Source organism: Tamandua tetradactyla, chromosome 6 (assembly GCF_023851605.1).
Source record: "Tamandua tetradactyla isolate mTamTet1 chromosome 6, mTamTet1.pri, whole genome shotgun sequence".
In the NCBI taxonomy this organism is placed as follows: domain Eukaryota; kingdom Metazoa; phylum Chordata; class Mammalia; order Pilosa; family Myrmecophagidae; genus Tamandua; species Tamandua tetradactyla.
This window is the reverse complement of record NC_135332.1, coordinates 25,592,379-25,615,124: the sequence shown is the minus strand read 5'-3', so window position 1 is coordinate 25,615,124 and position 22,746 is coordinate 25,592,379. Positions and strand designations below refer to the sequence as shown.

The following is a 22,746-nucleotide window of genomic DNA, read 5'->3' as shown; positions in this document are numbered from 1 at the left end:
CTTTTGCTGCAAGGCTATTGCTTCACTGTATGAAAATAGCACCAGAAAATGTAGCATAATGTGCCCCTCACCTGACAGTGCAAAACTAACAAGGACTTACCTCCACTCCAGTTATTTGCAATGAAAATATGAAAGTATTTTGACCCAAATCCAGAGATTAATGTAAGCAAGTTATGATATCATATAAAGCTTAATATAACAATGCTACCATGAATTATATTATTTTTCCAAGTAATTTTTGCCTCAGATAATTTCATGAATTCTGAATATAATAACTCGATCCAAGTCTAAATCATCTGGGTGGTGTGAAATAAATGCAAATTGTGTTTATCTGCTATTAGAAAGTTAAGGCACATTTTCTTTCAGTAGCATAGAGGGAATGAGTAATTTCTGTTTTCATATTGGTATTGCTATTATGAATTTCTCTCCATCAGTAATTTAAAATATTGCTGGATTAAGTTGTTTCAGACTAGTTTATTTAGGGGTTCCGTTTTCACTCTTCAACGAATGTTCTGTATTTCTCATATGCCCCTTCACTCATTGATTCGTCAAGTTCTGAAGGATTACTCAGTGTCATTTTGATCTCCCAAACATCTCTGCAACAAGATTTGTTAACAAGTCCTGGCTTTTCTGCAAGAGTTTCATTAATTCCTGTTACTTCTGATAGAGGAGACTTAAGTTCACATGGTTTCACGCTTTCCAAAGCACCAAACTTCTCTTGTTTGTTCAGCTCTGTCCCACCCTCGGGAAGACTGCAGTAAACATCTCCCAAAACTTCCTGTGCAAACTGCTGATTCCCACTGATGCAGAACCATTTTCTGTTTCATCCATTCCTGTTTGTCTGTGAATTTTCGCACAGAGAAGAGAGTGGGGCCGGTAGGCAGTGACGGGTCAGTGCCCACCCCCAGCCACCAAGGGCACCGCGGGCAGGATGGGACCGGTGTGCACGCTCCATGCCGGGCGCAGTGCTGTGTTCCGGAAGCACTGAGGGTCGCGGGGGGGACACCCAGCTGGTGGAGACCGGACGGGGATAGTCTCAATGAATTTTAAAAGACAGAAATTATTCAAAGCATCTTCTCTGACCTGGAAATCAAAAACAGGTAGAGAACAAGAAAATTCATAAATATATGGAAGTTAAATAACACACACCCTTAAACAATCAGTGGGTTAAAGAAGAAATTGCAAGGGAAATCAATAAATATCTTGAGCCAAGGGAAAACTAGAACACAAAATACAAAAACTTACAGTATGTGGCAAAGTTTATGCTGATAGGGAAATGTACGGCACTAACGCTTATATTCAAAAAGAGCTAAAATCAAAGCCATAATTGCACACCTGGAGGAACTAGAAAAAGAAAAGCAAACTAAACACAAAGCAAACGGAATGATACCCCAAAGAACAGGGCAGAAAAAATTAAAGAATGAAAAAAATAAAAAATAGAGCATTAACACAATTAACGTTGGTTCTTTGAGAAAATCAATAAAATTGACAAACCTTTAGGTAGGCCAACAACGAAAAAAAGTGAGAGGACACAAATAAAATCAGAAATGAGAGGGGATATTACTACTGACCTCACAGAAACAAAAAGGATCATAAGAGGATATTATGAGCAACTGAATGCCAACAAATTAGACAACTTACATGGAATGGACAAATTCCTAGAAACACACGAACAACCTATACTGACTCTAGAAGAAATAAAAGATCTCAACAGAACAATTATAAGTAAAGAAATTGTCAGTCATCAAAAGCTTCCCGGTATAGAAAAGCCTAGGACCAGTTGACTTCATGGGTGAACCACATCAAACATTCCAATAAGAAGTAACAGCGGGGTTCCGGGTCAAGATGGCGGCTTAACAACGTGCGAGTTTTAGTTCGTCCTCCAGAACAACTACTAAATAACCAGAAACAGTACAGAGCAGCTCCTGGGGCCATGTCAGTGACCAGACACACAGCGTACCTCAGTCTGGACCAGTTGGACTAGCTGCAAGTACCCCCCGAACCGAGAGTTCACAAAGCTGCAGCGGCCAGTGCCCCTCCCCCACAGGCCGCTTCCCAGAGGGGAAAGGAAAGGAATTTACCAGCAGCAGGGACTGGGCACAATCAAATGCCAATTGTGGAGCTAATTAACAAATTCTGACTACTAAAAATAGACCCCCAGCTTAGGTGAACCTGATCAAAGCGGAGGTTGCTCATTTTTGCCCCGGCACCAAGGAGGCAGGACTGACAGAAAAAGGGGGGAAAAAAAAAGAAGAAGGAAACAGGTTTTTGTGGCTGTGTATCTACAAAGGCTTGACTGCCTCTGGATACAGCGGCAGGACTTTTCAGGCTGCAACTGCCCCAGGCATAGGCAGAAGTGAGCTCTTTTGGGGGCTTGTCTGGAGCCTGTGCCTTCCCCAGGGGAGGGGTGAAGCCCCACCCAGGTGGAATCCCTCCATCAAGGAATTCAGACACCAGGGCTTGGTAATTTGAAGCCATTAAAACCAGCCTACAACCTCTCCTCTGTCTCCACCACGCCACCAGCAAGGAGAGTCTGCCAAAGTTAAAGGTACTGCATCATCTTATGCTGGTGGGACCTGCAGTCAGAGAAGCGCCACATGCAGGGCAGGATAAGAAAAACAGAGTCCAGAGACTTCACAGGAAAGTTTTTCAACCTGCTGGGTCTCACCCTCAGGGAAAACTGATGCAGGTGACTCTTTCCTCCTGATAGGAGGCCAGTTTGGTCTGGGAAAATATGGCTGGGGTCTATAATATCTAAGTAGACCCTCCTAAGTGCGTGGGATGGGGGAAGGCACCAAACAAGCAGGGCAAGAAACAAGAAAACAAGAACTGAAAAATTTTCTGTTAAACCAAACTTAAGCTAAAGGTCCAGATAAAGCTGAACGGAATGTCAAAGAACAGATAGACAACAAATTCATCCAGCAAGAAAATCCCAGATAAAAGAAGTGAAAGCAATCTCCAGAATAAACTAATTAAGGTAATTAAATGCCTAGACGCCAGTAAAAAATAACAAATCACACTAGGAGAATTGAAGATATGGCCCAGTCGAAGGAACAAACCAACAATTCAAATGACATACAGGAGCTGAAACAATTAATTCAGAATGTACGAACAGACATGGAAAACCTCATCAAAAACCAAATCAATGAATTGAGGGAAGATATAAAGAAGGCAAGGAAAGAACAAAAAGAAGAAACTGAAATTCTGAAAAAACAAATCACAGAACTCATGGGAATGAAAGACACAGTAGAAGAGATGAAAAAAACAATGGAAACCTACAATGGTAGATTTTGAGAGACAGAACATAGGATTTCAAAACTGGAGGACGGAACATCTGAAATCCGACAAGAAACAGAAACTATAGGGAAAAAAATGGAAAAATATGAGCAGGGACTCAGGGAACTGAAAGACAATATGAAGCACACGAATATACGTGTTGTGGGTGTCCCAGAAGGAGAAGAGAAGGGAAAAGGAGGAGAAAAACTAATGGAGAAAATTATCACTGAAAATTTCCCAACTCTTATGAAAGACTTAAAATTACAGATCCAAGAAGTGCAGCATACCCCAAAGAGAATAGATCCAAATAGACATTCTCCAAGACACTTACTAGTCAGAATGTCAGAGGTCAAAGAGAAAGAGAAGATCTTGAAAGCAGCAAGAGAAAAGCAATCCATCACATACAAGGGAAGCCCAATAAGACTATGCGCAGATCTCTCAGCAGAAACCATGGAGGCGAGAAGACAGTAGGATAATATATTTAAATTATTAAAAGAGAAAAACTGCCAACCAAGAATTCTATATCCAGCAAAACTGTCCTTCGAAAATGAGGGAGAAATTAAAACATTTTCAGACAAAAAAATCACTGAGAGAATTTGTGACCAAGAGACCAGCTCTGTAAGAAATACTAAAGGGAACACTAGAGACAGATACGAAGACAGAAGAGAGAGGTGTGGAGAAGAGTGTAGAAAGGAAGACTATAAGTAAAGGTAAAAAGAAGGAAAATTAGAAGGATATATAAAATCCAGAAAGCAAAATAATAGAAGAAAATACTACCCATGCAGTAATAACACTGAATGTTAATGGATTAAACCCTCCAATCAAAAGACATAGTCTGGCAGAAAATGGATTAAAAAACAGGACCCATCTATATGCTGTCTCTACTCAAAGGACACGAGGCCAAGGACACAAATGGACATTTACACACCAATGTTTATAGCAGCATTATTAACAATTACCAAGAGATGGAAACAGCCAAAATGTCCATCAGCAGACAGTTGACTAAACAAACTGTGACATTTACATAAGATGGAATATTATGCAGCTGTAAGACAGAATAAAGTTATGAAGTATGTAACAACATGAATGGACCTTAAGGACATTATGCTGAGTGTGATTAGCCAGAAACAAAAGGATAAGTACTGTATGGTCTCACTGATATGAACTGACAATAGTGAATAAACTTGGAATATTTCCTTGGTAACAGAGACCATCAGGAGATAGAAATAGGGTGAGATATTGGGTAATTGGAGCTGACGGGATACAGATTGTGCAACAGGACTGAATATAAAGTCTCGGATATGGACAGCACAATACTACCTAACAGTAATGTAATTATGTTAAAACACTGAATGAAGCTGCATGTGAGAATGATAGAGGGAGGAGGTCTGGGGACATAAATGAAATCAGAAAGAAAGATAGATGGTAAAGGTCGAGATGGTATAATCTAGGAATGCCTAGAGTGTGTAATAATAGTGAAATGTACAATGTACAAATTTTTAAAATGTTTTTGCATGAGGAAGAATAAAGGAATGTCATTATTGCAGGGTGCTGAAAATAGATGATAATTAACACTTTAAAATGTCACCTTATAAGTGAGACTAAAGCAAAAAATGTTTATTTGTTACAAAATTTATATTTTGACTAGAGCATTTCCTAATATAACTCATGTAGATAGTTTGAATGAATGTCATAAGTACTTGGAATCTCAGGTAGGACATGAGATTTTGTTGGTTTATCCAGAGTGATGCCCTGATGAATCCCAGAGTGATTTGATCAGTGACTGGAAAAGTATTTGCAAGCCCCCTTCGGGGAATGGTGAGAGTGGGGAGAAATTCAACTTCCCCAAGTTGAATTCTTGATATTCTCACAAGCAGTGTGGACAACCAAAGCTATAGGCTGAGCCCCCAGTCTTGGGGTTTGTTCATATGAAACTTAACCCCACAAAGGATAGGTCAAGTCTACTTAAAATTTAGGCCTAAGAGTCACCCCCAAGAGAGCCTCTTTTGTTGCTCAGATGTGGCCTCTCTCTCCAGCCAACATGACGAGCAGTCTCACCACCCTCCCCTCTCTGCGTGGGGCATGACTCCCAGGGGTGTGGACCTTCCTGGCAACGTGGGACAGAGATCCTGGAAGGAGCTGAGACTCAGCATCAAGGGACTGAGAAAAACCCTAGAATGAGCTGAGACTTAGCATCAAGGGATTGAGAGAACCTTCTCGACCAAAGTGGGAAGAGTAAAATGAGACGAAATGTCAATGGCTGAGAGATTCCAAACAGTGTCGAGAGGTTATCCTGGAGGTTATCCTTATGCATTAAGTAGATATCACCTTGTTGTTCAAGATGTAGTGGAGAGGCTGGAGGGAACTGCCTGAAAATGTAGAACTGTGTTCCAGTAGCCATGTTTCTTGATGATGATTGAACAATGATATAGCTTTCACAATGAGACTCTGTGAATGTGAAAACCTTATGTCTGAAGCTCCTTTTAGCTACTATATCAACAGAAGAGTAGAACATATGGGATAAAAATAAATAATAGAGGGAACAAATGTTAAAATAAATTTAGTTTGAAATGCTAGTGGTAAATGAAAGCTAGGGGTAAGGGGTATGGTATGTATAATCTTTTTTTTCTCTCTGTTATCGTTTTATTTCTTTTTCTGTTGTCTTTTTATTTCTTTTTCTAAATCGATGCAAATGTTCTAAGAAATGATGAATATGCAATTATGTGATGATATTAAGAATTACTGACTGTATATGTAGAAAGGAATGGTATCTTAATGTTTTGTTTGTTAATTTTTTTAATTAATAAAAAAATTTTTAAAAAAAGAATTAACAGCAATTTTGTTCCAGCTCTTCCAAAGAAAATAGGCCAATGTCACCCTGATTCCAAAGCCAGATAAAGACACTACAAGAAAAGAAAGTTACAGACCAATTTCCTTCATGGATATAGATGCAAAGACCTCAACAAAATACTAGTAAATCAAATCCAACAGCATATTAAAACAATTACACACCAAGATCAAATGGGATTTATCCCAGATATGCAAGGGTAGCTCAACATAAGAAAATCGATTAATATAATATACCACATTAGCAAAGTAAAGGGAAAATGTATGATCACCTCAGTCAATGCAGAAAAGGCATTTAACAAAATCAGCATCCTTTCTTGATAAAAATACTTTAAAAAATAGAAATAAAAGGAAACTTCTTTATCATGACAAAGGGAACATATGAAAAACCCACTGCTAACATCATATTGAAGGGTGAAAGGCTGGAAGATTACCTTTTAAGATCTGGAACAAAACAAGGGTGCCCACTGTCACCATTGTTATTCAACACTGAACTGGAAGTTCTAACCAGAGCACTTAGGCAATAAAAAGAAATAAGAGGCATCCAAATTAAAAAGAAAGAAGTATAACTTATACTTTTCACAGATGACATGATCCTATATATAGAAAGTTCCAAAAAGTCCACAGCAAAGCTACTAGAGCTAATAAGCAACTTCAGCAAAGTGACAGGGTACTAGATCAACATGCAAAAATCAATAGTGTCTCTGTATAGTAAGGAGCAACCTGAGGAGGAAATAAAGAAAAAAAATTCTATTTACAGCAGCAACTAAAAGAATGAAATATCTCAGAATAAATTTGACCAAAGATGTAAAGGACTTACATTAAAAACTTTTGTGCATCAAAGGACTTTATCACAAAAGTGGAAAGATAACTGTTCTAGTTTGCTGGCTGCTGGAATGCAACACACCAGAGATGAATTGGCTTTTAATAAAAGGGGATTTATTTTGTTAATTCTTCAGAGGAAAGGCAGTTAACTTTCAACTGAGGTTCTTTCTTATGTGGGAAGGCACAGGGTAATCTCTGCTGGCCTTCTCTCCAGGCCTCTAGGTTCCAACAACTTTCCCCAGGGTGATTCCTTTCTGCATCTCCAAAGGCCTGGACTGAGCTGCGAGTGCTGAGATGAGGTACGCTGAGCTGCTTGGGCTGTGCTACATTGCGCTCTCTCATTTAAGCACCAGCCAATTAAGTCAAACATCATTCATTGCAGCAGGCATGTCTCCTAGCCGACTGCAGATGTAATCAGCAACAGATGAGGTTGCCATTGGCTCATGTCCACAGCAATGGAGCTAGGCACCTTCACCTGGCCAAGTAGGCACCTGAATCTAACTACCACAACAACCAACTCAATGGGAAAAAAAATAGTTAGAAACCACACATCTGATAAAGGGTTTAATGTCCGGAATATATAAAGAAATACTACAACTCAAGGATAAAAAAGACAAGCAACTCAATTTTAAAAACAGGCAAAAGGCTTGAATAGACATTTCTCCAAAGAAGATACACAAATGACTATACAGCACATAGAAAGATGCACAACATCATTAGCTATTAGGGAAATGCAGATTAAAACAATGAGATAACATGTCACACCCACTAGAAGGACCACTATTAAAAGAAGTTATAAGCATTGTAGAGGATATGGAGAAATAGGAACTCTCATTCATTCGTGGTGGGAATGTAAAATGTTGCAGCCACTATGGAAGACATTTGGCAGTTCTTCAGAAAGCTGAGCATAGAATTACCATATGACCCGGCAATCTCACTACTAGGTATATGACCAAAATAATTGAAAGAAAGAACTTGGAACAGATGTCTGCACATCCCTGTTCATAGCAGCATTGTTCACAGTGGCCAAGAGATGTCAGCAACCAAGCGTCCATCAGCTGATAAATGGGTAAACAAATGTGGTATAAACATACAAAGGAATGTTAGTCAGCATTAAAAAGCAATGAAACATGCTCGCTTCGGCAGCACATATACTAAAATTGGAACATACAGAGAAGATTAGCATGGCCCCTACACAAGGATGACATGCAAATTTGTGACGCGTTCCATATTTAAAAAAAAAGCAGTGAGAAGTTCTAATTCATGTGACAACGTGGATGAACCATGAAGATGTCATGTTCAAAGAAATAAGACAGACACAAAAGGATAAAGATTTTTGATCTCACGCATATGAAATAAATTAGAATAAACTTATAGAATCAGAATCTAGAATATAGATTACCAAAGGCTGGTAGGGAATAGGGAAATGGGGAATTAATGCTTCAGTTGTACAAATTTCTATTGGGGTAGATTGTAATGTTTTGATAATGGATGGTGGTGATGATAGCACAACATTGTGAATGTAATTAATGGCACTGAATTATATATGTGAATGTGGTTAAAAGGGAAAATTTTAGGTTCTATATATGTTACTAGAATAAAAATTAAAGGAAAAAACATAGGCCTGTTCAACACACTGAATCTTCTTATAAACAATGGATTATGGTTACTAGTACATTTATAAAAATATTCTTCCATGAATTACAACAAAGGTACTTCACTAATGCAAGGTGTTAATAATAATGTATATGGGAACTCTGTTTTATGTATTTATGTATTTATGCATGATATTTCTGTAAACCAACAGTTCCCTAACAAAAAAATTTTAACAAAAAAACTAATTTAGAAAAAGGAGTGAACACACGTACATACACACAAGGATGGGCCTGGACAGAGTCAAGACCCAAAAAGTTGTCTTCTTAACTTTTCCTTCCTGGAGGCAGAGGAGACAGGCTGGGCTAGACCCTAGCTGGGAGGAGAAAGTCTCTCGGTGGAAACTGCAGGAGCTTCCGTTCCATGGAGCAGGGTGGGCAAGGTTCTGCCCCACCCACCAGGACCTTCACCTGCAGGGCCAAAGCTAAACCAAGGCCAAGGACAAGTCATTGTAAGTGTGGGTCCCTCTAGCCAGGCCCAGGTTCAGCTTGACATTCCCCCTCAGCAAAGTTTCAAGACCCTTCACGCTTTGTCCCCAAACCATATTTCTAACCTTACTTTAAATTTCCCCCCCCCATACACACACATACACACACACACATGTACACAGACACACACACTGCGTACCATGTCCTTGTGTGCCAGGCTCTACACGAAGTGCTACAGAACCAGGAAAGAAGGCGGCACACTTTCTGCCATCAAGAAGTTCACAGTCTAGTGTGGGAAGCACAGAGTATATCTCTATAAGGTCTCACATCACATACCATTGTAGTAAGTTGTTCATAGTCTGCTTTTGTTCACACACCTAATGAGTTCACACACCTATGAGTTTCTCAAGGGCAAGAATCCTACTTGGTCATCTCTGAGACATCAGTACTTCACATAAAACCTAGCAATAAGAATCTACTCAGTAGTTTTATTTGTGTGAAATAAATGAATTGGAAGATGGATGAATGGCAGCTGGGTTGAGGGATGGAAGCATGGGAGAATAGAGAGATTGAGGGTGGAGAAATGGGAGGGATAACTCCTTCACCCACTTTCAGTCTGTATCAACTGAGGCAGGCCACTGTCTATCTAAGATGAGGGCATTGGAGGAGAGGTCTCCCTGGTTCCTTCCAGCGCTGCTGCTGTGTTCTGAGAAGGGAGAGAGAGCACTCTTCCTTGATTGCCTTAGGATAAAGTGGAGCCCAAGTGGTCACAGAACCCAGCCCAGGACTCTGATGGCAACCTCTCCTGCCTCCACTAGACTGTGCTATGGAGTCACTTTCCTGGTATCCTATTGTTTAGCTCTGGGATGGGGGTGGGAGGCAGGGAGTGGCATTCTTGCCATTGTCAGAGCTGTTGGGCCCAGGTCTTGGTTGGGTGGACTGTGGGTGAGAGCACTGGCCAGCAGCAGATCTCAGAGGGTTGGCTCCAGCCTTCCCAGGGGAGTATAGAGTGAGTATGGGGAAGGGGTCTCCCAGAAGGTAGTAGAGTCTCTGTGGCACTCTGGAGCAGTTGCCTGCTGCCCTTTTCCTCTGGGGCCCCGGAGTACAGGGTGGGACCCCCTTCAAGTCCACTCGTGACTTCCTTGCCTCCCAGTTCTGAGCCTGCCTTTCAGCCAGGTGGCCTCAGGCCACCATCTTTACCCTCAAGTAAGCCCAGCTCTTTCCAGACAGTGAGGGCAACCACTCTACAGAAGTGACTCTCTCCCCAGGTCACACAAATCTAAGAAATCTCTCGTCTATACATTCCTCTAAATCAGGTCACTCTCCTCTGGGAATGGAAACTCAATCTCTGGTGCCACTCTGAGGTGGAGTGCCGTGTGGAGATTCTAATGCATTCTGTCTCCACTAGTGACTGTTTATATGTTTTGTTCTCCATCCAGGCCCATGTGGCTTCTCAAATATGGATGACTCCTCAGCTCCATGCCACACTTGAGTAGGAGGCTCATTGCCCAGCTAGGAACCCTGGTCTCCAGCGTCCAGCATCCCTAGGGGTATCATGCAGTCCCCTCCCACCAGGGTTCTATCACCCATCTCTTCTCACTCCCTGAGGAAGCTCCCTCAGGTCTCCCTCCTCCCTAATCTTTCCCCTTATACCTCCAAATTCCAGTCATTCATCTCCAAGACAGCACACTCTCACCCAGGGAACCACCAGATCAACCCTTCTTAATATCAGCACTCAGATAAAAAGACATTCCAGAGCTTCAGGAGCACAATGCAGGTCTCTTTGTTCTCTGGGGCGGAGGCGGGCAACAGAAACCAACATCACTTCATTCCCTTTTACTAATAACTCAACCTCTTGCACTTCCATTTATAGAAAGCTAACAATGTGCCAAGTATGATGCTAAACTCATGGCCTGCATGATCCATGTTCATCCAGCCAAATGAAATTGGATGTTGAAATTGATACTGTGACTGGCTAACTTTTTCCTAGCCTGGGGCAGTGAGTCCCACCTACCTCTGGAATTTTCTCTACTCATCAAAGATGAGGCTCCTTCCCTTCCCCCACCTCTTCCAGACCACAAAAGACAAGAAAGACACTCCACCAAAGGGAGGCACCTATAATCCTGCTTCATTAATGTGCATTAAAGCGTATTCTCCAATCAACCCCAAGAAGCAGGATGCATCATCCCTATTATCCAGGAAAGGAAACTCAGATTCAGACTCTCCAAAGTCCCATAAAGAAGAGAGCCAGGGTTAGAAGCCATTCAGTTTGTTCCCAAAGCCTCTAAAAATGCCCTCATTGTAGAGAGTCACCCACAAGACAGCTAGCACACACAATATCACTAATGTGACTGTGCACCAATCCTACATCATACCCAGGCACTGAGTTAGAGGCTTTGCAGGCATTTTTCCAGCTAATCCTTACAAGCCCATGAAGTAGGTACTGTCATTATGTCCACTTAAATTCTGAAACGGAGACTTGGCAATGATAAGCAACTTGCTCTAGGTCAACCAAGCGCAGACAGGATTCAGACCCAGCTCTACCCTAGATGGAGCATGATATCTTGACTTAGCTTCATGGACCTCCATCAACGAGTTTTAGAGAGTCCGTGGACTCCATGAAATTGTATGCAATTTTGTATGTGCTTGCTTGGGAGCAAGGAGGAGACGATGTATAACTTTCTATATAATCTCAAAAGAACCCTTAATTTAGCACAGTGCCTGGCACATAAAAGGCACTCAATAATCTCTTGTGAATGAATGAAAAAAACAGAGGAATAAATGAGTAAGTGAATAAGTAAGTGCATAAATGAACGTTCTCCATGCCCTAGAAGGCACCATATATGACCTGGTACACACATCTACCTGTTTATTTTTGGATGTTGAAAGTGTCCTGGGATCTGAGCCCAACCCACCCCCGAGACCTTTCTCCCAGTCCCAGAGGCCACAGCCAGGTGCTATGACAAGCTCCAAAGAGATGCTTCCCCCACACTCTCCCCACCTCCATTCCTACCAATAATCAGGCAGAAGCATGTGTTGTGCAACCCAGAAAATGAAGCTTTATTGATTGCCAGGAAGGAGCAAGGCTGAAGCAGGGCCCAGGTGTGAAGTGCTTGGGGGATGGGAGAGGGGATACCCCGTTGAGATATGTGTCCACACAGGGAACTTCCCGCGCTTAGGTGGTGCCTTAGTTCTTGGTGCGCAGGACCTGCTCGTGGGTGGACACCACCTTGCCGTCGTGCACATCCACAACCTTGGTGCGGACCTGGCGGCTGGAAGAGGTCACTGGGGAAGGAGGGAGAGAGGGGGTTACCAGAGGCGGACAGGCAACGAGGAAGCCAAGGAGATGAGGGGACTTAAAGGAACCTCTCTCCCCTGCTGCTCTCCCTGCCCTCTCCCCTGATTACCACTTCATTCACTTCTGTTGCCCAAACACAGATACCATCAGGAATTTTTTTTCTGACTTGGGCTAGAGGTCAGGCACAGAGTCTATGACTTCAAACTGGAGCTTCCTAAAAAGTCAGACCCCACCGGTCCTGTCCAAATCAACCCAAATGGTCGGGTCTTGGCAAGAGGAGCCACAAGGGCCCCTGTCCGTGGTGCTGACAACCCTGGGGTCTGCCACAGGCATCGGGTGGGAGAAATAAAGGGTGGAGAGCACAGACCCCAGCCTTACGGATGGTTTAGAATATGGCTTCTTCTAGCAAAGGAGGTGTACAAAGGATACTGGGTGAGAAAATTCTAGCTCAGCTCATCAAAAAGCCCCTGACCATCTCCCTGGTCCTACTGGGGGACAGAAGGTGATCCTGAGCCCAGGAATGATGAGCAGGAAGGTCTTACCATCTCTAGATGACTGAGAACCAGAGGAGAACTGGGAGGAGAGGCTGTGAAGAAAGAAAGTGGCAGTGCTGTTAGATACATGGGGGGCTCAGAGAGAGATCAGTCGGGGTGTGGGCTGGGGTGGGGAGCAGGGCACTCACTGGGCATCCTCGCCCTCAAGCAGGCGGCGGTATGTGGCGATCTCCTGCTCCAGACGGGTCTTCACGTCCAGCAGTATCTTGTACTCCTGGCTCTGCTGCTCCATCTCGCAGCGCAGCTGTGCCAGCTGCTCCTCCACGCTGCCGATCATATCCTGGATCTGGGCCAGCTGCATGCAGTAGCGGCCTTTGGTCTCCTCCAGGCTGTTCTCCAGGGATGCTTTCTGTGAGGAAGATAAAGAGAATCAGGGGTCAGTGAGAGTGGTTTCTCCTTCCTTCCCAGTCCCTGGGCCCACAGCCAAGCCTGAAAGCATCCCTACCATGCTGAGCTGGGACTGCAGCTCGATCTCTAGGTTTTGCACGGTGCGCCGGAGCTCGGAAATCTCACTCTTGCCGCTCTGCACCAGCTCGCTGTTGGTGGCCACCTCGCGGTTCAGCTCCTCTGTCTGCAGAAAGAGGAGAACACCATTCATATTGGAAGGCTCCAGGAGGCAGGGTTCCTGGGCCCCTTCCACCACAGATGGCACCCACCTTGCTGAAGAACCAGTCCTCGGCGTCCTTGCGGTTCTTCTCTGCCATCTTCTCATACTGGTCACGCATCTCATTCAGGATGCGGCTCAGGTCCACGCCTGGGGCGGCGTCCATCTCCACATTGACGTCTCCACCCACATGGCCTCTCAGGGAGTTCATCTCCTGCACAATGAGTCCACAGTCAGGAAGCTGCCTGCAGCAGCCAATTGGGGCTCTCTATCCCAGCTTGATTATGGTCCTCCCACATCTCAATTTCATCTGGTCCCTCTCAGCTTGACTCCTAAACTGGCTTGTCCTTTCAGTTCTCACCTCCTCGTGGTTCTTCCTCAGGTAGGCCAGCTCCTCCTTGAGGCTCTCGATCTGCATCTCCAGGTCAGCCCTGGCCAGGGTCAGCTCGTCCAGCACCCTGCGCAGGCCATTGATGTCGGCCTCCACGCTCATGCGCAGGTTCAGCTCCGTCTCATACCTGGAATGACCCAAGAGAAAAGGAATGAGATACTCATTCTGGTCACACCGAATGAAGTCTTTGTTCTCTTCCCCCTAAAGCTTCTTCCCATAGCTGGCCCTCTGTGGTAGGTGATTTCAGGGGCCAGTCTTGAAAACTGGCTGGACACAGGACCCATTGATAGTTGGACACAGTGCCCATTGATCGCTCAGATCCGAACATTCCTGGGGGGGACTAGAGATAAAGCAGGCAATCATGTTGCAGAATTTAGCATGTAGAGGTGGTGCTACTAGGTTCAGCCAAACAATAGTTCACTTGAAGAGCAAGTGGTAATGTAGGGAACGCCTCTCCCTAAAGCAGCAGTTCCCAAACCTGGCTGTGGATCAGAATCACCCAGGTAACTCATTAAAAATAACTGAACCAGATCTCCAAGGGTGGAGTCCAAGAATCTTGCATTTTTATAAGCACCCCAAGTGCAGCCATCCTGGCACTGGTCAGCCCTGTTTGGGGATCGCTGTTCCAAAGCTGCCCCACCCTGGGAGGACTCGACGCTCTGGGCCACCGCAGTTAACTCACTTGGTGCGGAAGTCATCAGCAGCCAGGCGGGCATTGTCAATCTGCAGGATGACATTAGCATTGTCCACAGTGGCCGCAAGGATCTACAGGATTGGAAAGACACAGGTCATTTGTCAAACAGACATCGCTAGTCAGACTTCACTGCAGCCTGCATTAAGCCTTTGCATTCATACTATTGCCTGAGCCCCCTCTTCCCCCACAGATGCCCAAGCCTTCACCACAGCAGCCCAACGCATAACCCCAGGTGGTCCCACTTTGATCCAGGGTTTGATGACTTGTGGTCAGCAGAAGGGGTAGAAAGAGCCCTGGCTTTAGAATGAAGAGCCCTGAGACCTGAGTTCTGGTCCCAATTCTGCCACTGACCTATTGCAAGACCTGAAACAAGTCTCTGGGGCTCAAATTTCCCACTCCCAGATGAAGGAAGTGACCCAAAGTCACTCTAGATCCCCTTCCTGATCTGAATTCTCTTCTGTCTGCATAAGCCAAAGCCTTGCCAGTCCTTTACGGCCACATACTTTCCTTTCAAAGCCCACAGGAGATGAGACCCAACTTGCACAGGAGATTAGAAAAAAAAAAAGGAAACAAAGGAAGAAAAAGAAGATAGATTGAACTCTGTGCCTGGCTAGAGCTCCTTCCCTCATCTAATTTCCCTAACCCGCAGGAGGCAGCCTCGCCAGACACTCAGGGAAGAGGGTTCAGCCAGGAGGGCTCCCTGCAAAATGTAAGGGGCAGGGAGAAGAGAGCTGCAGGTCAGAAGAGACAAACCCACCCAGGTTCCCTCCTGGGCAGGGGACATGGGGTGGGCTGTGATCTATTTTCTCTGGCCTTCTCATGCCTGCCTTGCCATGGGGAGAAGTCAGCCAGTGCCATAGCTCATGGGCGGCAACCGCCCCAGCCCAGACTAATGTGCTAATGAGCAGTTTGGGCGTCTCACCAGGTCCCGTTATAGCTCCCTCCTCCCCTGTGCTGGAGAACAGGTAGCTGCCTCCGGTGCCAGAAAGTGGGGCACGAAGGTTTTAGCCTGGGCTTTGCCATTAATTTGCTTTGCGACCTTGGACAGGTCAAAGCACCTCTCAAAGCTTCAACTTCTGTAAAATGCAAGGGTTAGAATTACTATTCTGAGGATCTGGAGCCCAGAAGGGTCTGAGCAAGGCAGGGGAAGGGAGAGCATCTTCCCCCATACGAGTCTTCTTTAGGAAGTTCCAGAGCCTCAGAAGAAGGGGTCTGGGGTTGGAGTCTGTCCTGTGCAAGAATCTAGGGGTGCCGGCGACCTGAGGCGTCTGTTGTTCCAGGAGTGAGGCAGCCGGGAAGGCACCTCCTGCTTTTCAGTCCACCCACCTTGTTCCTCAGATCCTCGATGGTCTTGAAGTAGGGGCTGTAGTCCCTGGTCTCACTGGGCCGCTGCCTCTGGTACCAGTCGCGGATCTTCACCTCCAGGTCGGCGTTGGCCTCCTCCAGGGCGCGCACCTTGTCCAGGTAGGAGGCCAGGCGGTCGTTGAGGTTCTGCATGGTGATCTTCTCGCTGCCCACTAGCAGCCCGTCGCCACCGCCCAAGCCACCGCCGAAGCCACCGCCCAAACCACCGCCCAAGCCACCGCCAAAGCCGGCGCCCAGGCCACCTCCGTATCCCCCACCAAAGCCACTACCCAGGGCTCCGCCAAAGCTGCTGCTGCTGCTGCTGAAGCCACCGCCATAGCCACTGCCATAGCCGCCCCCCATCCCGCAGGCTCCCCCGGAGGAGAAGCGGGAGGAGGAGACGGACAGGCCCCCATAGGTGCTGGGGGCCCGGTAGGATCCCCCAGCCAGCACAGAGGAGAGGCGGCTGGAGCCGCCGCCGATGCCACCACCGATGCCACAGGAGCCCTTCATGGAGCTGGAGGAGGTGAACTGGCGGCTGCAGGTGGTCATGGTGTGAAGGTGAGCGAGCGAGCGAGTGAGTCGGCAGAGAGGAGAGGAAGGTGCTCAGATGTGTTGCAAAAGGATGCGAGTTCTTTATACTCGTGAGTAGGGGACGGGCCTGGCGTTTCCATCCCCCTTGGCTTTCATCACACACGGGCCTGTGCCAACTCCCAGCCAAGTCCCTCCCCTCCTCCGTTTCATCATGTCTATCATATTTTACTGGAAACTCATTGTTTGGGGTGCTTGGGGCTTTCTTGTCCCGCCAGGCATGATTCACACAGGGAGGTGTGGGCCTGCAGGCTACACTTTCCCATCAGGCCCCGCGTGCTGGGCTCCACCAGGGTGGCAGGGAGCAGGGCCTCTCTGCACCATAAACCTGGTGACCTGTTAGCTCCCCATTAAATGGACAGGCCTCAAACTCTGCTTAAAGGAAGCCCACAGGCCCAGTGGTCAATGCCCAGCTGGAGGAAACCAGCACGGCAAAGTCTGCTAGGGCAGGATGTCCCAGCCTCAGTGGTTCCATCTATGAAACGAGACCAGATGGTCTCAGGGCCTCCAGGCTTGACCTGTTGCCTGGAACCACCTGAAACATAGCCTGTCAGCCAGGTGGCTCAGCCCTCCAACCCAACGCCCCCATTAAAGGGAGATCTGGGCAGCCCTCTTCCCAGCCCTGGGCACAGACCACCGTGCTCCTAACGGGAGGACCTCACACCCTCCACAAGCTCGCAGATGGCCCGTGGCGTGGGCAGCTCAGTCTGGCTAAGGGCAGGTGGTCTCTGGGGAAGAGAATGGAATCTGGAGTCAAAAGAGCACGGGCTCTGCCTGTCATTCCCGGGGGACCCAGGACCTGACATTTTACCCTCTCTGGGCCTCAGTTTGCTCATCTGTAAAGTGGGGGCTGGCAGAGTCTGCTCCGAGAATCAAATGTGACATGTATGTGGAGGGGTTCTGTAAATCAAGTGTGGCACAAGGACTGGGAGCATGGTTGTAGCCCAGTCTGGGCTCCAAAAAGGGCAGAGCAGCCTCCCTGGAACAGGCCTGGAGACGGCCCCCAGGACAGCCCCAGGTGGGATTTGCTGGCTCAGGCACTCTCACTGGAGCCCCTTGTGGAGTGGTCAGGAGAGTCGACCCAAGGAACGGTGGGGGAAGAGGTGCAGCCCCCAGGAGTGAGCAGGGTTGTGCTGCAGATACGGACAGAGAGGACACAAGGGTCCCTGGCTCCAGAGGCCCCAGGAATCCATTTGGTCCCGCCTTGGGGCTTTGTGTCAAAGGGTCTCAACTATTTCATCCAGACACACCCAGACACTCACACACACACACACACACACCACGCCCACTACCCCCAAAGCCTTTCTTAGGGATGAGCCAACCTCAAAGCCGAGATGTTTGCCCCCCAGCCTGCCTGCGCACCAACCGCCCAGCTCCACGGGCCTGGCAGGCGTGTTGGGAGGAATGTGGTCGTGCCTGGGGCTGCCCGGCGTGTCCCGTCTCTCAGACAGGCCCCGACAGCCCCCGCTGGAGGCTCCAACGCTCTTCCTAGAAGCAATAGCTCCCAGGAGGGAAGCAGAACCTCCCCGCCCCGCCCCTACCTCTGCTGCCTCCGAAGCAGAGCCCTGTCCTTGCAAAAGCCCTCTCCCTCCACCAGGGCTTAGGAACTTAGAGGACAATGCTGAGGCAGACACTTAGGGCTCTGGGATCCCCAAATCTGCAGCGCTGAGGACTCGGGAGGATGTGAGTAAGCCAGGGCCCCACCCCGCTCCACCCACCTCTGACAGTCACTTAATCTCTTTCCATAGCATGGCTCCCCCCACCCCAGGCCCAGCCCCGCGGTTTACCCAGCGAAAGGCAGGAGGGGTTTGGGCGTTGAGGGATCTGTGCTTTTGTTGGGAGGCATGCTGTGGGGTGGGGGCGGGAGGGTGTCTTCCCTGGGGAGAAACGAGAGGGATCCAGAGAGCAGGGCCAGGGTGCAGAGCCCAGCGCCACCTTCCCCTGTGCCCACCCCTACCCTGAGAGGACCCCTGGATCTCGGGACGCAAGGACGGTGTTTCTTCCCCCTTGGCCTGACTCAGTGGAACCCAAAAGAAGCTCCCTCCCCGCCCACCTCCTCCGAAGGAAGCCGCAGAATACAGACTGGTGGGAAATTAAAGACAGAGAAACCCACACACACCGTCTAAGAGGCTTTTGTGCCCCCATCCCCACCCCCCACCATCCAGACTCTGGAAGCCCACATGGAACGCGTGTTCTCATCTCCCCCATCCAGGGGGAGAATCCTGCACAGGTCCCGGGGCCAACCGCCCTTCTCCCTGCAGACACGGGACCCTGCGACCCAGCCAGGCAGGGAGGGGACAGGACGCTGTCCTCCCGGGGAAGCCTGGTGCTCATAACATCACAAGGAGAGGCAGTTTCTGGGGTGCCAGGGGCTATTGGGAAGGGCAGAAGGGGGCACCTCAGATAACCGACTCTATCTGCTGAGGCCTGGAGACCCCCTCCCCAACCCTCAACTCCTCGGCTGACCCTCCCTCCAGCCCGGCCCATGAAGGAGGTGGGTGAAGGAGGTGCCTCCTTGGTCCGTGAGGCTCCCCACCCCAGCCTGTGGGAGAAGGCGGATGCCAATCCAAACAAGGGAAGCAGGCAAGGCTGGGCAGCCCCTCACAGAGGGGCATTGTGCGCTGAGGACCGGGCTGGGAGCCTAAGGAAGGAGGCCACCTTAGCACAGCCCAGTCTGAGGAGAGAGGCACAGCCCCTGCCCTCACAGCACACAGTCTAAGGGAGGGGCTTGCCCCTGCCCTGAGGAAGCCCCCAAAAAAGGAGAGCGGCTAAGCATCAAAGTTACATAAGATACAAATAGGAAAAAATGCAGACCTGGTAACAGACAGTGCTATCCAAGCTGCAAAGGGGGGGTGGTGAAAACTGGCTGGAGCAATGGCTGCAATAAAATGTAGGCGGGCTGGTCTGGAAGATTCTAGGAGCCAGTGTGAGCTCAGCATGAAGGAGTGCTGGGCAGTGGGAGGCAGAGGTGCAGAATTCTCAGGTTTTGAGACCATACTTACCACTAGCCGGACTCTCTGGCTCCTTCACAAAGGAGCTTTTGTAGAGCTTCCAAGGGGAGAGGGGCTTTTTTTTTTTTAATTTTTTTATTAATTAAATTAAATTAAATTAAATTTATTTAATAAATAAATTAAATTAAATTTATTAATTAATTAAAAATAACAAACAAAACATTTAAATATCATTCCATTCTACATATACAATCAGTAATTCTTAATATCATCACATAGTTGCATATTCATCATTTCTTAGTACATTTGCATCGATTTAGAAAAAGAAATAAAAGGACAACAGAAAAAGAAATAAAATGATAATAGAGAAAAAAAAAAACTATACGTACCATACCCCTTACCCCTCGCTTTCATTTACCGCTATTTCAAACTGAATTTATTTTAACATTTGTTCTCCCTATTATTTATTTTTATTCCATATGTTCTACTCTTCTGTTGACATAGTAGCTAAAAGGAGCATCAGACATAAGGTTTTCACATTCACAGAGTCTCATTGTGAAAGCTATATCATTGTTCAGTCATCATCAAGAAACATGGCTACTGGAACACAGCTCTACATTTTCAGGCGGTTCCCTCCAGCCTCTCCACTACATCTTGAACAACAAGGTGATATCTACTTAATGTGTAAGAATAACCTCCAGGATAACCTAGGAGAGGGGCTTTTGATGTTGGAATACTTTTAGGCTCTCAAGAAAAATTGCAATCGTGGTATGGAAAGTTCACATGTGCCTTTCATCCGGCTTCCCCTAATATTAACACATTCTATAAGCATTGTACACTTATCAAAAAGGAGAAATTAATATTGACACAATACTATTAATGAAACTATTTAAATGAACTTCACCCGTTTCCCCACGAATGTTCTTCTACTGTTGCAGGTTTCAACCCAGGAACCCACGTGCATTTAATCCTCTAATCTCTGACCGGGTCTCAGTCTTTCCTTGGCTTTCATGACCTTGACCCTTTTGAAGAGCGCTGGTTGGTCATTTGGAAAACAGTCTCTCAATTTGAATTTGTCTGGTATTTTCTCTTGAAGTTGGGCATTTTGACAAGAAGATCATGGAAATGACGTTGTGGCCTTTCTCATGCATCATGCCAGGCCTATACATCGTATGTCACATGCTGCTGTATCTTGTTGCTAAAGATGCTACCTTGTTCCCTGGCCTAACCTGGGTCTCTCCATGGAAAGTTGCTATTTTTCCCTTTAAAATTAATAAATACCTTGAGGAAAATACTTTTAGATTATACAAATATGTTTCTTCTCCTCAAATTTTCACCCACCAATGATCTCACCCATCAGTGTGGGGAGAGAGCTGTTAGCACCCACAGGGCTCAGGAGCCTCGTTTGCTCTGGACTCCTTGGGGGAATGTGGCTTTCTGGAGAGACTTTGGGGTGAGGGGTCCAAACTTACCCTTCTCCAGCCCCAAAACTGGACCTCCTTGAGCCCTCTCTGTGCCCTGTCCAAGACACTCTCTCCTTGGAGAGATACCAAATGTTTCTCTAACAGCTGATGTCTAGAGTCTTTTCTCAGGCCCCCACCAGCCCCTGGGGAAAGAAGGGGACAATCAGGGACACCTCCATGTCACAGGTGGGAAGTGTGAGGCCCAGAGGCTCATTGCCAAATGGCAAGTTCGAACCGTCCTTGTGATTCCTGGCCCCAAGAGCTCCGCCCATCCTCCCGCCCTCTGCACCCCCATACCCTCCCCTGCCCAGCCCCCTTCACTCTGCCCATGCCCCTCCCCACCAAGCTTCAGCCACCTGTGTGAGAGAGTAAAACCTTCCAGAGCTGTCAGCTGTCACCTGCGGGGACTATAGGCTGGAACCTGAGCTGACCCAGACCTCAGCCTCTTCTGCCAGGGCAGGCAGGCTAGTGTGGGGGCTGAAAGCAGGTCATCAGCATAGGAAGCGGTCAGGAACCTGGAGCACCTCCCTGGCACACTGGGGTCCCCTTTCCCCCAGAGAGCTCCACCACCTGCTGGTTTCCCAGGCCAACCTGCCCCACTTGGGCTGACACAACAGATGAGCAGAGCCAAGTGTTTCAGCGTTCATGGCCTTGTTGGAGCTTCCCAGTTGTGCTGCCAAGCCAGCAGAACAGAGACTGACTACTCCACATCACAGCTGAAAAAAGTTCAGAGACTGAGGAACTTTCCAAGGCCAGCAGCAAGGTAGCTGCTCAGCCAAGATTCAAACCCAGCTCTCCCTAGCTACAAGCCTCACTTTGCACTGGCAAGTTCCTTCCTGGTAAAGAGTCCCTAAGTGTCAGGGCCAAAAAGGGCCTCAGTAGTCACCTAGACCAGTCTCTGAAGTTTGCATATGGGGAGTACAAGGCCCAGAGAGGTTAAGTTATGTGTCCAAAGTCACACAGCAGTGCCTGCTTCGAAAAGTGCAAAATGTTTAACAAATGTCTTTCAGGGTTCTGAGTGAGGCAGAGTAAGAATATGTGGAGCAGGGGTTGGGGTGTAAGGAACTGTACTTGCACCCCAGGATCACATTTGCATTAAGAGCATGGATGGTCAGATGACGAAGGGCCAGCAATAGATTGGCTCACAAACCCACCATCGGCTCCCCCTTCAGGGAAAGTATAACTGAAAGTCTCCAGCCAATACGCACGATGCCCCACTGCAAAGTCCCACCCCCAGCAGGCCAGTCCCCCCACCCCCGGAACCCCTACACCCTCACCCATCTCCTAGCTTCTGCCTGAATTTCTGCTTCTGTCCTCTCTTCCTACCCAAATCCCTTGCATTCTTTAAGGCAGAACCTCCATCCAGCACACACCTGGGTTATGATTTCAACAGACTGGGTGGCTTAAAGTAGGGGCTCAATAAGAGAAGGATAAGAGGAAGGGAGGAGGGCAAGGGAAAAATGAAGAATGGAAGGAGGGATGGATGAGTGAAAGGTGTATGGACAGATGGAGAGATGAAAGTCGAAAGGAAGAAGGAAAGAAAATGGACTGATGGAAGGAAGGTGACTGGTGGGTGGTGAGTGTGTGGTGGGTATATGGTGGGGTGCATGGTGGGTGGATGGTAGGTGCATGGTGGGTGGATGGTGGGTGCATGGCGGGTGGATGGCAGGTGGATGCTGGGTGCATGGTGGGTGCATGGTGGGTGCATGGTGGGTGCATGGTGGGTGCATGGTGGGTGCATGGTGGGTGCATGGTGGGTGGATGGTGGGTGCGTGGTGGGTGGATGGTGGGTGCATGGTGGGTGCATGGTGGGTGCATGGTGGGTGC

At 47.4% G+C, this 22,746-nt stretch overlaps 1 protein-coding gene and 1 non-coding gene across 2 annotated transcripts; one reads left to right on the top strand and one right to left on the bottom strand.

The window, feature by feature from the left end:
• The first annotated feature begins 8,078 nt into the window (after nucleotides 1-8,078).
• On the top strand, nucleotides 8,079-8,184 carry LOC143689185 (U6 spliceosomal RNA). Its single transcript, XR_013178647.1, has one exon. It is a non-coding gene; the product is annotated as a U6 spliceosomal RNA (small nuclear RNA).
• Nucleotides 8,185-12,065: 3,881 nt separating this feature from the next.
• Nucleotides 12,066-16,551, bottom strand: LOC143687434 (keratin, type I cytoskeletal 14). The gene is made up of 8 exons (XM_077164426.1): nucleotides 15,897-16,551; nucleotides 14,559-14,641; nucleotides 13,847-14,003; nucleotides 13,538-13,699; nucleotides 13,327-13,452; nucleotides 13,010-13,230; nucleotides 12,870-12,913; nucleotides 12,066-12,314 (listed from the first exon to the last, which is right to left on the bottom strand). Exons 1-8 carry the CDS (start codon nucleotides 16,464-16,466, stop codon nucleotides 12,217-12,219), a joined length of 1,461 nt encoding a protein of 486 aa, XP_077020541.1. The 5' UTR covers nucleotides 16,467-16,551; the 3' UTR covers nucleotides 12,066-12,216.
• Nucleotides 16,552-22,746: the final 6,195 nt, after the last annotated feature.